At 45.1% G+C, this 17,228-nt stretch overlaps 1 protein-coding gene across 2 annotated transcripts in view; it reads left to right on the top strand.

The window, feature by feature from the left end:
• LOC121552257 (kelch-like protein 29) overlaps window positions 1-17,228 on the top strand; it is a 357,810-nt gene that overhangs the window by 195,525 nt on the left and 145,057 nt on the right. For both annotated transcript variants that reach the window (XM_045211311.1, XM_045211312.1), the window contains exons 4-5: window positions 4,039-4,195; window positions 9,124-9,696. In XM_045211311.1, the coding sequence (XP_045067246.1) occupies window positions 4,039-4,195; window positions 9,124-9,696 (730 nt within the window). The remainder of the gene's footprint in view (window positions 1-4,038; window positions 4,196-9,123; window positions 9,697-17,228) is intronic.

Genomic DNA, 17,228 nt, shown 5'->3' with positions numbered 1-17,228 from the left:
CACCACTGACCAACCATCTCTTTGTTTTCCAGTACAACAGGAGTGCATCCCTCAGGCCATCCGGTGCCTGGACATCCTGTGCCAGTGTGATCTGAGCGCGAGCATCCAGTTGTGGAGAATACAGCCCATCGAGCCTGTGGACAGACAGGTCAGTAACTCATCAAATATGATACAATATTGTGTAAAACATTGAATTTGTAGATGCATCGAAATTTTGACTTTAGCTCCCCTTCTCCCCACGTTTTAGACGTTACATGTGGAACATCAGGCTCACCCCACGAGAAGCAGTGCATGATCAATGCCACCCTCAACAAGGTGATCAGCTGGAAGTTATGTACTCTCTCACTCTGGGGGTAAGACATCATTTAAACATCACAGATATAAATTCCCACTGTGCCCATGATAAAATGCAATGTGAATTGTGTTGTATTACTGAATGAAACTGTGAGGAGATGCACTAAGACCAGCCTTTGTGATTTAACTTACGTTAAGTACATTACTTTAGTTGGTTGCTTTGAGCAAAACTTGAATGTAATATAACCTATTCTAGGACCCTATTGTTTGTGTATGATCTTTATTCATTGTTGACTTGTTGTTCAACAACGTCAGGTATAGACAGGGATGACTGGGGCCTTCAGCAAGTAAGACACAGGATAAGAAATCATTTGAACATCACAGATATAAATACCCACTGTGTCCATGGTAAAGTTAATTACATTACTTTAGTTGGCTGCTTTGAGCAAAACGTGTATGTAATATAACCTATTCTGGGAGACTAGTGTGTGTGTTTGAACTATGTGAAATATTTCCCCCTGAAAACAGGTACTGACAGGAGGAAGAATATGAGTCTGCCAGAGGTCGTCACGCTGGATGGGGATGGGGATGGAGGCTTTGGTGGGCCACACAACCAAGAAGCAGGTGTCCTTTCCAGTGATGTGGAGCTGATCTTGGACCTAGTGCCAGTAAGGATGATATTCACCAAGGCAGTAAGACCCTCCCTCCTTGATATAGAAATCCTTTTACTTCACTGCCTCTTCAATGGTAAGGACCCTTGCACCATAGGGACACTTGACCTCCACCACTGCTGTTGTACCCACCAGACCATCCGGTGAGGCACCCAGGATCCCAGACCATGTGACCCAAAGCCCTGACTCCTGCACATCCATCCCTTTAACCAAGTGTTTCCCAAACTCGGTCCTGGGGACCCCAAGGGGTGCACGTTTAGTTTTTTGCCCTAGCACTACACAGCTGATTAAAATCATCAAAGCTTGATGATTAGTTGATTATTTGAATCCGCTGTGTAGTGCTCGGGCAAAAACCCTGCTGTAGCCATTTAGAATGCCTTGATGTCCTCCTCTTCATTACCTGTGCCCCACTTTACAGACAACACCCCATCCAACGACTGTGATCTGAGGACCCTTTTATCAGCTACCGAGGAATGCGCTTGGCCTTAACCACTGCGCCATAATTGCTGGCCGTCAACCTTCCTCTTCTCACGGTGTGCCGGTTGGTGTGGTGTCCAACTGTTGCCTGCCGGCCAGGATGCCTGCAACAGTTCCTTAGCCACAGAAGATCCTCCTTTGTGCGCTCTCGGGACAGAGGGTTGTAGTCTTCAGCCGGGTACAGGTCCTCCACTGACTGACTGCACCTGGTTGGGCACGGCTGGCTTCCTCCACTCGCATTCCACATCCGTACGGCGGATATTGTGAACCGCCAAAATAGGCTGCATGGCTACACGTATGAGCTCCACGGAGGCATTCACATGTGGTAGAGAGAATCCCCTGGTCACCTATAGAGACCTGCCAAGAGGAAGGATGTTAAGTGTCACATGGCTTTCAATGCATGACTTTGAACACCTTGAAATGCATTTGTTGTAAGAAATGTGCTATATACTGTAAATAAAGTTTGATTTGATTGATAACATTACAGCTATAGAATATTTAATAATTGTAGTTTTTCCATAAACTTTTAATTGATAACTTGGCATTTTTATCACTTGACATATCAATCATATAGTGGGAAGGATCCTATAAATCAAGACTGTGTGAATGCATGTACCACTCCGAATAAATAAGTACTGTGCCTTTGAAGATTTGTCTCTGGTCATGAAACTACAATAAAGGCTGGATGTCTAAACAAAGTAAATTCTGAATGTCAATAGATTTTTAGATTCATTCTCAATGACAACATTCTAGAACTGAGTTGTCACTCATCTAAGTCTGGTATCCGGGGTAATCTGGTTATTGATTATATAATTGATTAAGTGGCTCTTTCCTTGTAGAATGTTGACAGCTGTATAGAACACATTGTATTGCTATGATGCTCAAACTTAACTTAATAGCTACACTCACTGACACAGGATTAACTTTATCCCTCATGCTGGCCCTGACCAAACCAGTAAGTTGCCCCTCACTATAGCTGCACTTCTCCACATGGCCAGACTTATAGAGGTCTTCTCCCCTTTTAATGCTCATCCTTGAAAAATGCCATAAGGTCTGAAACAGACACCCAAGTCGACATCCTGTACAAACAATTATCTAGGCTAAGTAAAACAAAATACTTGTTTGATCTACTGCTCTGCTAACTAGCTAGCTAAAGTGTAGTCATTGGCTAGCTAAGACAGAGAAAGGGGACGGAAGAAGTTCAACACTTTATTCAATTCATTTCAATACAGCAAATGGATCGGCTAGTGTCGGCTAGAGATGAGGTGCTGGAGGTCTTCTCTGTTGCTAATTAGCATTTCAGATTTTTGAGAGTAAATTGAGGTGAATATATTGATAAAACTCACCTTGTCCGAAAGAGAATTACACGGTTATCAAAACGTCACGCCAAGGTAAGCCTACACCAAACAAATACTTAATTTGCAGTGTTTGTAAAATTCACTATGTGAAAAATGAATGGTGGAAAAACGATTGGAACCATTTCTGTGTTTGACCGCTAGGTTTTATGGGTATTATGACACGTCCACTGTGGTGGACTATGTGACGTAGTATGCAGTTTGCGAGGACCACTTTTTGCTCATGAGTGCTACTTTCAGAACTACAGGTAAAAAACTATATAAAAGTACAGAAGAATCTCTTTAACTTAAAAGCCAGGCTGTGGTGAGCTGGAGAATCAGGGTGTACTCTAGCCTCGCTCTTAAACCTCCACATCCAACTGGAGATATAGAGGGCCAATACGTGTGTGTGTGTGTGTGCACGCGCATGTGTTGCTGTATGGTCCGATGGTGTTGACCCAGTGTGTCCATCAGGCTGTGCTGCTCTGATAACATGTCTCACTGTGGTATTGTATTGTATTTGTTGTGTATGTACACATCAGACTGAAGTGGCTCAATGTTTTGTTTGTTGAAGATGGATATAATCCAGTCCTAGTCATTAATATCCCCCCCCCCACACGAAGTGGAATGTCCCCCCCCTCCACATTTCATTCTAATCGACCATATTTACAGTCAATTATGCTTCATGATTAGTAACAGCTAGACACAATTTTAATAAGCACCCATGTCTTGATCCGGAGAAATTCTAAACCATACAAACGTTTAATTGCCTTTTGATTGCACACTGCAAGGTATAATTGAATGGTTTAATGAATAGTTGAATAGGTGTGTGGTCTCGCACAAAAAGAGTAAGGGCCCTATAGAAAGTAACTAGGATGTGGATTTTGATATCTGCCATAATAAGACTATAATCTGCATCAGTCACCAGTTAGTGCAGTCGCTCTCCTGATCATCTATATTTGCAAAGCTTGCTGACAAACAAGTCAACCTTTTCTTAAAAGTAAAATGATTTTCATACCTATCATATTTTCTCTGTATCTCTTGTCTGTGTATCAGGCCTGATGTTTATTTGTCTGGTTTTCTAAGCTGTTGTTTATCTCCTGTGTCAGTTGAAGGCAGATAAACTGATGTGTTCATCTCTCTCTCTCCCCTCTCTCGCTCCCCCCCCCCTCTCTCTCTCTCTCTCACTGATACCTAGGTGTCAGAACTGGTTTGGTCCTGCTGTTTTTCTAATGTGTTGTTCTCTCTCCTCTCTCTCCCAGGTGTCAGGTGTGTCTCCAGGGGAGAGGGAGAGCCAGGCTCCAGGTCTGCTGTTAGCTCCAGGGGTGAGGTGGGGACAGACACCCATCAACCAGCTCACACCCTGGGAGACTGATGAACCCCCTGCCAAACAGCAGCACAGAGACTGTGAACCCACAGGTACTGGCACACACATGTATACACGCACACAAACTCACACAATACGCGACACACATGCATACACCACACAAACACACACACCTGCACGCAATACTAGTTATAGCAATCATAGTCTGTATTATTGTAATATTTTCAGATTTAAACAAATCATCTATTTGAGGTGGATATTTCATGAGTATAAATGAGAATGACAATAATGGTTTAAGTTTAGGAGCTGTAGATGTTGAGATCCTATAGTAATGAAGTGAACCCAGAATGGCTGTGCCCTGCAGCAGTCAATTTCCCTCTGTTACGCTGCTCTGCTGGCCTCTGCCTCTCACTCATGGAGAATGGGTCTAATTTAAGAACAGTACACAATGATACAGCCACTGCACTTGCTCCATTGGAACCTCTACTATTAATATACTATCATACTATAGACACTATGAATACGGTATCGAATGATGTATTCAAGAAACGCAATGAATATTGTATACTTCCATAACAAATATCCCATTTCCACATTCCTAATACTGTAGCGAGCAATACAATGAATACTGTATATTCAAGCAATACTCATTATACAGGTAAAAGTCAGTAAATTAGAATATTTTGAAAAACTTGATTTATTTCAGTAATTGCATTCAAAAGGTGTAACTTGTACATTATATTTATTCATTGCACACAGACTGATGCATTCAAATGTTTATTTCATTTAATTTTGATGATTTGAAGTGGCAACAAATGAAAATCCAAAATTCCGTGTGTCACAAAATTAGAATATTACTTAAGGCTAATACAAAAAAGGGATTTTTTAGAAATGTTGGCCAACTGAAAAGTATGAAAATGAAAAATATGAGCATGTACAATACTCAATACTTGGTTGGAGCTCCTTTTGCCTCAATTACTGCATTAATGCGGCGTGGCATGGAGTCGATGAGTTTCTGGCACTGCTCAGGTGTTATGAGAGCCCAGGTTGCTCTGATAGTGGCCTTCAACTCTTCTGCGTTGTTGGGTCTGGCATTCTGCATCTTCCTTTTTTCACAATACCCCACAGATTTTCTATGGGGCTAAGGTCAGGGAGTTGGCTGGCCAATTTAGAACAGAAATACCATGGTCCGTAAACCAGGCACGGTAGATTTTGCGCTGTGTGCAGGCGCCAAGTCCTGTTGGAACCTGAAATCTCCATCTCCATAGAGCAGGTCAGCAGCAGGAAGCATGAAGTGCTCTAAAACTTGCTGGTAGACGGCTGCGTTGACCCTGGATCTCAGGAAACAGAGTGGACCGACACCAGCAGATGACATGGCACCCCAAACCATCACTGATGGTGGAAACTTTACACTAGACTTCAGGCAACGTGGATCCTGTGCCTCTCCTGTCTTCCTCCAGACTCTGGGACCTCGATTTCGTCAGAAAACTCGACTTTAGACCACTCAGCAGCAGTCCAGCTCTTTTTTTCCTTAGCCCAGGTGAGACGCTTTTCGCGCTGTTTCTTGGTCAACAGTGGCTTGACACGAGGTATGCGGCAGTTGAAACCCATGTCTTTCAAGCGTCTCTTGGTGGTGGATCTTGAAGCCCTGACTCCAGCAGCTGTCCACTCCTTGTGAATCTCCCCACATTTTTGAATGGGTTTTTTTTCACAATCTTGACTCAGGGGCGCGGTGATCCCTATCGCTTGTACACTTTTTCTGACCACAGTTTTTCCTTCCCTTTGCCTCTCTATTAATGTGTTTGGACACAGAGCTCTGAGAACAGCCAGCCTCTTCTGCAATAACCTTTTTGTGTCTTTCCCTCCTTGTGCAATGTGTCGATGGTCGCCTTTTGGACAGCTGTCAAATCTGAAGTCTTCCCCATGTTTGTGTAGGCTTCAGAACTGGACTGAGAGACCATTTAAAGCCCTTTTGCAGGTGTTTTGAGTTAATCAGCTGATTAGTTTGTGGCACCAGGTGTCTTCAAAATGTAACCCTTACACAATATTCTAATTTTGTGACACACGGAATTTTGGATTTTCATTTGTTGCCACTTCAAATCATCAAAATTAAATGAAATAAACATTTGAATGCATCAGTCTGTGTGCAATGAATAAATATAATGTACAAGTTACACCTTTTGAATGCAATTACTGAAATAAATCAAGTTTTTCAAAATATTCTAATTTACTGACTTTTACCTGTATACAATACTGTGTATACATCAACATAAAGTACAATATGTATTGTATGGTATTATAGCAATTAATCCATGAATACTGTATACTTCTTGAGTAGTCAGTATTCCATGTCCATCATACTGTAGCTCTACATTACTAACTCGACATATTATCTGCTAACTGTAATTGAAGCAGTGTCAATAAAGATTTCAATAATTAACATGTCACAGCTAAGACACTGATTATGTAGACGCAGAGAAATAATACCTTTTTCATGGAAAATAAGTATTTTAGCTCTTGTCAGCTGAGACTGCCAGTACAGGCTTTGCTACTACTAAATATCTAGTTTCTCAAAAAAAATCACTAAGACCTATCAAATGGAAATACGTTTTGTGCTGTTGTCTATTTGAGATACGCCTCCACCACTTCTAAATATCTAGTTTCTCAAACGCATAACTAATACTTCTCCAATTAAAATAAGTCCTCTCTGCTCTTGTCTGTTCGAGAGTCTTTGCCACCACTAAATGGCTTTGACCAAAAGCTTTGGCTAGTTTCTCCAACTTCTCACTGAGGACACTGTTCCTATCGTGTTCTTCTTCTGGAGGTTGGGGGTCAGAGCAGTGCTCTCTGTCCCCTGGTATGTTCTCTAAGGACCCTGCTGGGAGGGTATAGAGGGGCGCACACACACACACACACACACACACAAAGAGATACACACACACACACACAGTCCTCAGGGACCCTGCTGTGTGGGGTATAGAGGTGGCTGAATTGTCCATGAAGCCCTGTGGTATTAGTAATGTGGCCAGACGACTGAGGCTTTGCCTACAAGCACGGACTGACACACACACACACACACACACACACACACACACACACACACACACACACACACACACACACACACCGCCTGGTGGCGGAAGAAACAAACACACACCAGCCTCAACCACGGAGTGAGATGTCACCCATGCAGAATGCTGCTGCATATGACACTCAATCCAAGCATAGTGTTGCATATTAATATGTGTGTGTGTGTGTGTGTGTGTGTGTGTGTGTGTGTGTGTGTGTGTGTGTGTGTGTGTGTGTGTGTGTGTGTGTGTGTGTGTGTGAAAACGTCTGGCATCCGCAATGAAACCAGCTCTGCACTTCGCTGAACTGAGTTGCAAGAAACTTCCCCTCCAACTCTGCCAGAATGAATCAATGGTTTAAATAGGAACTTCTCCGCAGTTGGTTGTTATCAATACGTTTCTGTCCGGAAAAGTTAACTTTTCGCTTATGAGAATGATTAAAGGCTTTGATTTCTGAAGCGTTGCCTCAGTCGGTATGTTAACAATTAGAGGTTGATTGAGCAATTCACCAAATTGAATAGAATTCTTATAAAAGGACCAAGGAGCACTTACGAAACAACCAATATTTAATCCTCACACATTTAAATGATGGGGTACAAGAGAGCAATCAGGAGAAGGGTTCCATTTAATGTTAATGCAATTACTTTTCCCTTCTTAAACCTTTCATTAGCTTTGCTGCAAGACGACTCGCAAATGTGAGTGCATGTTAGCCATCGCTAATGAGTTCCGTCTTGTTACTTCATTGTATATTTTAGTCCAAAGACTGATTGTAGTTCAGAAAATGTACAGGAACTCAAGATGGAGAACAGGGAGGAGAGATACATATCAACTTGTAATCAATTCTGGCACCTCGTTGAAATCCTACTAATCAGGACAAAATAATAATATTATATTGGATTTCTCTCTCATCACTGGTTTTAATCAAGTTTAGTAGGAATGAAGTGGTATAGTGCTGAGATAGTTAGCCTGAGGATGGATGACCATTATGCACTGAGATGCTCTCTTCTCCCAGTCTAGCACATCCTCTCTCTCTCTCTCTCTCTCTCTCTCTCTCTCTCTCTCTCTCTCTCGCCAGAGTAGAACATACTGTTAATACATACACTAAGCTAGCTACATGGTAAACAGCTCTCATCACTGAGACCATGGACTGAACGTGTTCCCTGTAGGCATACTGTGTATATACACTGAGTATACAAATCGTTAAGGACACATTCCTAATAATATATTGAGTTGCACCCTTTTGCCCTCAGAACAGCCTCAATTCGTCTGGGCATGGACTCTATAAAGTGTCGTAAAGCGTCCACAGGGATGCTGGCCCATGTTGACTCCAATGCTTCCCACAGTTGTGTCAAGTTGGTTGGATGTCCTTTGGCTGGTGGACCATTCTTGATACACATGGGAAACTGCTGAGCATGAAAAACCCAGCAGCGTTGCAGTTCTTGACACAAACCAGTGCACCTTGCACCTACTACCATACCCCGTTCAAAGGCAATTAAATATTTTGTCATGCCCATTCAACCTCTGAATGGCACACATATATGCAATCCATGTCTCAAGGTTTAAAAAAAAAATCCTTCCTTAACCTGTCTCCTCCCCTTCATCTACACTGATTGAAATGGATTTAACAAGTGACATAAATAAGGGATCATAGCTTTCACCTGGATTCACCTGGTCAGTCTACGTCATGGAAAGAGCAGGTGTTCTTAATGTTTCGTACACTCAGTGTATATGTTCAATGTGTTAACTGTAGGCCCCCTATATATGTACAGTCATTTGTGCAATTTGTTCAGCTATCTAAAAGGATCAAGTAGACAAGGATTTATTGTAATAATAAGCAAAACTCTCTCTCTCTCTCCCTCCTTCCCCCTCTCTCTCCCTCCTTCACGCTCTGTCCCTCTCTCACCTTCCTTCTCTCTCTCTCTCCCTCCCTCCCTGTCTCTCTCTTTCTCCAGGTCCTCCATGGGTACCTTCAGTAGCAGCAGTGACCAAGTCCAGTCTCCTGCCCCACTCCTATCCCCTCCAGCCCCCCTCCTTCAGCCACAGTGTCACTGTCCAGTGCCCTATCATAGGTCTGACCCCCTCCATCCAGTCACCCATGCCCCTCCACCCCCACCCGCTCATGACAGCCCACTTCCAGCTACCCCCGCACTCCACCGCCCACCAACCCCCCTCCATGGTGCTCAGAATGCCCTACCAGCCACCCTACCCCTTGGCCCAGCCCCCTGTCTTCTCCTCGCCCCTCTCCACCCCCTCAGGTGGTCCCAGGGGAGCGCACCCCAACCAACACAACCACAGAGTGATGGGGAACGGTCATCTGACGCCGCACCCCCCTCCTCACCAGTCTCACCCAACTCACCCTCTCATACAGCCCCCCGCCCTGCCTCTGACCAATGGGCAGTTGGCGCGGCTAGTTTCGCCATCTTCAGTAGCCAATCAGGATGGTCCTACAGGGCCCAATGGGCTGCAGATGCTGAGGACGGTGGGGATGGGAAAGTACGAGTTCACAGACCCAGGACATCCTAAAGGTAAGACAGACCCACTCTGACTGGGCAAGTCTGAAGTCACATACACCAAATGTAAGACAGGCCCGCTACAACTGTATTCTCCACTTATTTTGTTTTTTACTGAGTAGGTTTTCTCAGCTATAACTCATATTTTCTCTGGGTAATGTGTGGTTTGTACAGGGAACAGCTTCTCTGGGTAGAGTGTGGTTTGTACAGGGAACAGCTTCTCTGGGTAGAGTGTGGTTTGTACAGGGAACAGCTTATCTGGGTAATGTGTGGTTTGTACAGGGAACAGCTTCTCTGGGTAAAGTGTGGTTTGTACAGGGAACAGCTTCTCTGGGTAGAGTGTGGTTTGTACAGGGAACAGCTTCTCTGGGTAGAGTGTGGTTTGTACAGGGAACAGCTTATCTGGGTAGAGTGTGGTTTGTACAGGGAACAGCTTCTCTGAGTAAAGTGTGGTTTGTACAGGGAACAGCTTCTCTGGGTAGAGTGTGGTTTGTACAGGGAACAGCTTCTCTGGGTAGAGTGTGGTTTGTACAGGGAACAGCTTCTCTGGGTAGAGTGTGGTTTGTACAGGGAACAGCTTATCTGGGTAGAGTGTGGTTTGTACAGGGAACAGCTTCTCTGGGTAAAGTGTGGTTTGTACAGGGAACAGCCTCTCTGGGTAAAGTGTGGTTTGTACAGGGAACAGCTTCTCTGGGTAAAGTGTGGTTTGTACAGGGAACAGCTTCTCTGGGTAAAGTGTGGTTTGTACAGGGAACAGCTTCTCTGGGTAGAGTGTGGTTTGTACAGGGAACAGCTTCTCTGTGTAAAGTGTGGTTTGTACAGGGAACAGCTTCTCTGGGTAGAGTGTGGTTTGTACAGGGAACAGCTTATCTGGGTAGAGTGTGGTTTGTACAGGGGACAGCTTCTCTGGGTAGAGTGTGGTTTGTACAGGGAACAGCTTCTCTGGGTAGAGTGTGGTTTGTACAGGGGACAGCTTCTCTGGGTAAAGTGTGGTTTGTACAGGGAACAGCTTCTCTGGGTAGAGTGTGGTTTGTACAGGGAACAGCTTCTCTGGGTAAAGTGTGGTTTGTACAGGGAACAGCTTCTCTGGGTAAAGTGTGGTTTGTACAGGGAACAGCTTCTCTGGGTAAAGTGTGGTTTGTACAGGGAACACCTTCTCTGGGTAGAGTGTGGTTTGTACAGGGAACAGCTTCTCTGGGTAAAGTGTGGTTTGTACAGGGAACAGCTTCTCTGGGTAAAGTGTGGTTTGTACAGGGAACACCTTCTCTGTGTAAAGTGTGGTTTGTACAGGGAACACCTTCTCTGGGTAGTTTGTGTTGCCAGCACTCCATAAACAACACTACAAACACATCTAAACAGGAGGCAGTTAAAACAATACCTGGAACTGGTGCCAAATCTCTACAAAGCTGCACCAAGGTCACAGCGTACACATGCACACACACACACTTTATTCCATTGTTTTAAATTATCCAGACACACCTACAGTCACTTTTAAGCTTCTTTTAAGCCTGGCAAACTCTTGTTGTCTTTGTGAAGACTGCGAGCGGCGCGGTATGGCAAGCGGCCTCGGCCTCGGCTGCGTCTCAAAGCCGTAAATTGCTGTTTGTTAACCTTGGAGTTTGTGATGCAGCGCCAGAGACAGATGTTCTATATTCCCTGACCAATTTTCACATTTAATTAAGCTTTTAATCTAGAGTTTAGATTGGCCCTTTTTCCCCCCAAACTCATTTTTATATATATCTTTTTTTGTAGATCAATAGAACGTGTGCAAATTAGTTTCCAGATTGATGTAGAAAGCAATTGTGGCAGTCGGAGCGGGAGGTACCTGATACACATTTAAATGAGACAGCAGGTGGAATGGAAACACACAGACAGTTAGAGTGAGGACGCATTGAACTGAAGTCCAGCAGTAAATATCTGTTGCATCTCCTGTTTGCTTAGATACTGGCTGGGTTTTGTAATGGACACATTGTTGCTAAGCTGTAATTTATGGTATTTGGTCGAATAGCTACGGTGTTGTGTGTTTTTTAATTCATACATTGTGTGTTTCACAATCTATATACTGTCGTATTCAGTCCAATAGCCAAAGCTAATCCGAATTGTTTGCAACTACACAAAACCAGAGCTTTCTTTCCAAAAGTACTACTACCAGTAAATATTCTACTTCATAAATGCATGGGGGTTCTGCTTAGAATCTTGAGACGTGACGAGATGGAGTACCACTATGAAATATTCAGCGGTAGAAATGAGCACACAGATCTCACTGCAGTAGTAAAGGCACAGGAATAGCAGAGTGCCATTCAGAGCAGCAGCAGCAGCAGCACAGGAGCAGGTGTCAAATCGGAGCAGAGGGTTCTTGAAAACCTTGTTTGCGCACAGGGTCGAGTGAACACTTTTGGTGCTCATATGACTACATTGTCTAGATTCCCTTCACTCTTACCTCTGACTATTTTCATAGATGAATGCCAGTAAGGTCATAGCCTGGATAATAGACTGCTGTACGACCCTGAGAGGGTTTTTCCGTGAGAGAATTAGCCAGCCGTCGTGTTCACATGCTGCTGCCGTCTCAGCAACCTGCTTTTGTCCTCTCAGTGCGTAGCGGAGCGGAGAGAGACACCTTCCAGACTATAAGAACACTTAACCTTGCTGCCGTGATAGCCAGCCAGTCAGCCAGTCAGCCACCACAAACCAGCCTGTCGTGCAGGGCCTGTCTTCATAACATTTTTACTGCACCACCTGCTGTACTCTCTCTTTCTCTTGCTCATTCGCATTGTGGTCTCTACCCTCTCTCTACCTCTTTTTTTCTCTCTTTCTCTTGGTCTCCTGCTGTGCTCAGTCTCTTTCTCGTGCTCTCTCTCTCTCTCTCTCTCTCTCTCTCTCTCTCTCTCTCTCTCTCTCTCTCTCTCTCTCTCTCTCTCTCTCTCTCTCACTCTCAAGGAACAGATATCCCCTCAGGTCACTAAACATCAGTGGCCATCAGGAAGTGATGGGGAGGGTGGGGGGGACAGGAGGGGTACAGGGGGAGCAGGTAGCTGACTAGTGGTCGCTATTCAGCAGCCTGATGGTCTGGGGGTAGAAGCTATTGGCCAGTCTGTTAGTTTCTGCCAGGATGCTCCTGCCCTGCCCACGTCTGAGTGATGGAAGCGGGGAGAACAGGCTGTGGCTCGGGTGGCTGAGGTCCCTGACGATCTTCTTGGACTTCCTGCGATATCTGGTGTTGTAGGTGTCCTGGAGTAAAGGCAGTGTGCACCCAAAGGTGCATTCGGCTGAGCGTACCACCCTCTGTAGCGCCTTGCGGTCAGCGGCGGTGCAGTTGCCGTACCTTGCTCAAATTAATCAAATGTTATATGTCACATGCTTTGTAAACAATGCTTACTTTTGGGCCCTTCCCAACAATGCAGAGAGAAAAACAGAAAAATAATAACACGAGGAATAAATACACAATGAGGGACGATAACTTGGCTATATACACAGGGTAACTGTACCTAGTCGATGTGCAGGGGTACGAGGTAATTGAGGTAGATATGTACATATAGCTAGGGATGCAGCCCGACAGTATGCTCTCGATGGTGCTCCTGTAGAACACTGTGACAGGCCGAATTTCTACAGCCTCCTGAGGTTGAAGAGTCGCTGTTGTGCCTTCTTCACCGCGGTGTCTGTGTGGTTTGACCATTTCAGCTCCTCAGATGTGTATGCCGAGGAACTTGACGTTTTTGACCATCTCCACGGCGGCCCCGTTGATGAGGATGGGGGCGTGCCCAGCCTGGTTCCTCCTGAAGTCCACTGTAGTGATGTGTAGTGCTGTGGCAAGGTTACTCCTCTAACATTGGGGAGTGGGCTAGGCTGGGCTGGGCTGGGCTCAGAAGCCAGATGGTATAAGTTTTCTCTAAGCAATGGTCCAGGGTTATTTTTCATCCCATAATAGTTAATGTTAGGATTGGGGGAAGGTAATCTGGTCTTAGATCTGTGGTTAGGGGGGACTTTTACCACTCCTAACATGCACGCGCTCACATGCACAAACACACACTGTGTTTCACTTGACTGACAGATATGGATGTCCTTGCTTAAACAAAAATCTGAATTATCTGCTTGGTTCTATTTTAGCACCCACTTTGGCACGGTCTTGGTGGGCTTGGATATTGAGAGGCAGTCTTTGTAACGGGTTTCTTTTATGATAGTTTTCCACCAGCTCTGAGGATGGATTTTTACATTATGTCAGAGTGCTTCAAATTCACTATAAAAAGAATAAGCTGATTTGAATGGCTCTCAGTAGGATCTAGCCACTTTAAGTGTTGGTGTGATTAGGAGCCCAGTGTGTTGAGCCCTGTGTGTGTGCGTGTGTGCCTGTGTGTGCATGCGTGCGTGTGTGTGAGACATACAGTAAGCTCTGTTAATGCCTATCATTGCCCTATATGAAACCGTATGACCTTTCAGTGGCCTTCTCATCAACTGTCAGCAGCCTAGGCTTAATTGTCCATCTTTGTTTCACTCATTATTTTTCAGTCTGATGGAGAGAGGGAGAGAACGAGTGAAAGAGAGAGAGGGGGAGAGAAAAAGCTGGAGAGGGGGGAGAAAGTAAGAACAAGAGACACATACAGAGAGGGATTAAAAGAGACACACAGGGAGAGAGAGAGAAAGGGAGACAGAAACAGAAAGGGAGACAGAAAGAGAGATGGTAACATCTTTACCCAAATCCTCCTGGTCTGTCTGGGTTCTCCAGGATGAGTGATGGTTGTAGAGGGTATAAACTGATGACTGGGGTGTTATCTAGCTGTCATCCTCCTGTGTATGTATTAACCCCACCATGACAGGTCTGAATGGCAAATAGAGGTGAGATCCTCTCCGATCCCCCACAGACACAGCTATACAGACAGCTATGGATTTCAGATTAAATACTAAGCACGCACACTTAGGAGGCTACCACTGAGCAAATACTGTAGCTAGCGCGCGGACTCACACACGTGCGCACACACACACACACACACACACACACACACACACACACACACACATACATACACACTAGTACACACTGTAGCACAGGCACACACACTGTGCTTTATATATATATATATAAAAGATAATACGGCTGAGCAGACGTTTGTTTGGATGGTACAGACTGAGACGGTGCACTTTTATATTCAATCCAGCTGTCTCATGCAAACAAGCAATCTGGACTTAAGTCCCCCTCTTTCACTCTCTCCGTCTCTTTCTCGTTCTCTCTCTCTCCCACTAATCGATTCTTCCTTTAGATTTCCCCTGTCACTCTCCTAATCGTGGCGTTCCCAGTTGGAAAACAGGCCATTAAAAGACTGACTTACACCGCTGGCCTCAGCGGAGGAGAGGAGGGAGGGATGGAGGAGAGGAGGGAGGGATGGAGGAGAGGAGGGAGGGATGGAGGAGAGGAGGAGAGCTGGTGACAGGTGTACTGTAGTACAGTGAGGGAGGAAAAAGAGAAGGGGGGGTGGGTGACAGATAGAGAAGCATAGTACTAGCTTGAGGAGGAGAGGAAAGGAGGAGGGAGGAGAAGAGAGGATGTAGCAGGTATTGGAGTCCTGCACGGGTCAGTTTTTTGGAGCCGCACCCGCCCAGCACCGGCCACATCAATTCCGAGCCCCACCCGATACCGGACATCAGGACCGATTTTTCTCTGCAACCCGACCCACCCGCATAGAATTGTTCTGAGAGCCGAACCGTTACCCACCAAATAAGATCAATCAATCAAATGTATTTTATAAAGCCCTTTTTACATTAGCAGTTGTCACAAAGTGCTTATACAGAAACCCAGCCTAAAACCCCAAACAGCAAGCAATGCAGATGTAGATGCACAGTGGCTAGGGAAAACCAGTCCTCTTGTCACGCCCTGGCTCTAGGGACTCTTATATGTTGAGCCAGGGTGTTAGTTTCGATGTGTAGTTCTATGTTTCGTTTTCTATGTTCTTGTTCTAGTTTATGTGTTTCTATGTTGGCCGGGGTGGTTCCCAATTAGAGACAGCTGTGGCTCGTTGTCTCTGATTGGGAACCATACTTAGGCAGCCTTTTGTGCACTTGTCATTTGTGGGATCTTGTTCCGTGTAGGTTTGTGTTTATGACCGAGGACTTCACGTTTCGTTTTGTTGTTTTGTTAATTGTTATATAAGTACTCTTTAAAAGATGTACGCATATCACGCTGCGCCTTGGTCTGCTTCATGTAACGATCGTGACACCTCTTCTGGCTGTGCCAGGTGGAGATTATGATCGTTCTTCAAGACGTTCAAACGTTCCTAGATGACCAGCACATGGCCATTAAGGCCAGATCGTTCAACAAGATGTTCAAACGTTCCTAGATGACCAGCAGGGTCAGATAATCAGTGGTTATAGAGGATGCAATAGTTCAGCACCTCAGGAGTAAATGTTGGCTTTTAATAGCCGACCATTCAGAGGTCGAGACAGCAGAGAGCGGGTCCAACAGCAGGCTTGGTACAAGGTAGCACGTCCAGTGAACAGATAAGGGTTCCATAGCCGCAGGCAGAACAGCAGAAACTAGATCAGCACGGCTGGGTGGACTGGGGACAGGGTTCCATAGCCACAGGTAGATTAAATGATTTCATTGTTTTTAAGACTCAAGAGTAGTAGGCTATTATTCCCCGTCCCTGCAGTTATTAATTAGTCTGCATGTCTATGCAACATTTGGATTAAAGGAAACCATGCCATGAGTTAACAACAATGTATTTTCATCTTTACAATGCGGCACATTGACAACTCAAATTGCTTTGAAAAAAAGCCTTCTTACCTAATGAAAGCCTATAGCCGACATAACAAAACAAGACATTCAATATTACATTCAATATTGTTTAGATAATCAAATAGTTTAATGGAAACTAAAATAAACAATTCCCAGAATTGAAAATAGGCTGCTGCATTTATTTAGTAGGCTATTGTCACGATCGTCAGGGAGAGAAGTAGACCAATGCGCAGCGTGTTGAACGAACATGTTTACTTTATTAAATAAAGCACGAACAAAACAACAAACGACTCGTAACGTCCACGGTGACAATGACCGAACACGGAACAAAAACCCACAAACACAAAGGGAAAACATACAGTTTAAATATGGCTCCCAATCAGAGACAACCAGCCAACAGCTGACACTCGTTGCCTCTGATTGGGAGTCACTCAGGCAAAACATAGAAATAGACGAACTAGAACCCCCAACATAGAAACACACCACATAGAACAAACACACCCTGGCTCAACAACTAGAGTCCCATAGCCAGGGTGTGACAGTACCCCCCCCTAAAGGCGCGGACTGCGACCGCGCCTCAAAAAGAGCAAAACAGGGGAGGGCTGGGTGGGCATACCTCCTCGGCGGCGGTTCTGGCTCCGGGCTTGCCCACCACCCTCCAACAAACCCCCCGTAGCGCCCCTGGTCCGGTCTGGCCCCGCTGGCTAGAGCTGGACTGGACGTAGCAGGAGCGGTTAGCTTCAACTCCGTAGTGGAGCCGTTGACCGGTACCTGGTTAGGCACCGGTGATCCAGGCACGGGTTGTGCCGGACAGACGACGCGC

This window comes from Coregonus clupeaformis, chromosome 36, assembly GCF_020615455.1.
Source record: "Coregonus clupeaformis isolate EN_2021a chromosome 36, ASM2061545v1, whole genome shotgun sequence".
NCBI classification, from domain to species: domain Eukaryota; kingdom Metazoa; phylum Chordata; class Actinopteri; order Salmoniformes; family Salmonidae; genus Coregonus; species Coregonus clupeaformis.
The sequence above is the reverse complement of the archived record's forward strand: the minus strand, read 5'-3'. Positions and strand labels throughout refer to the sequence as shown.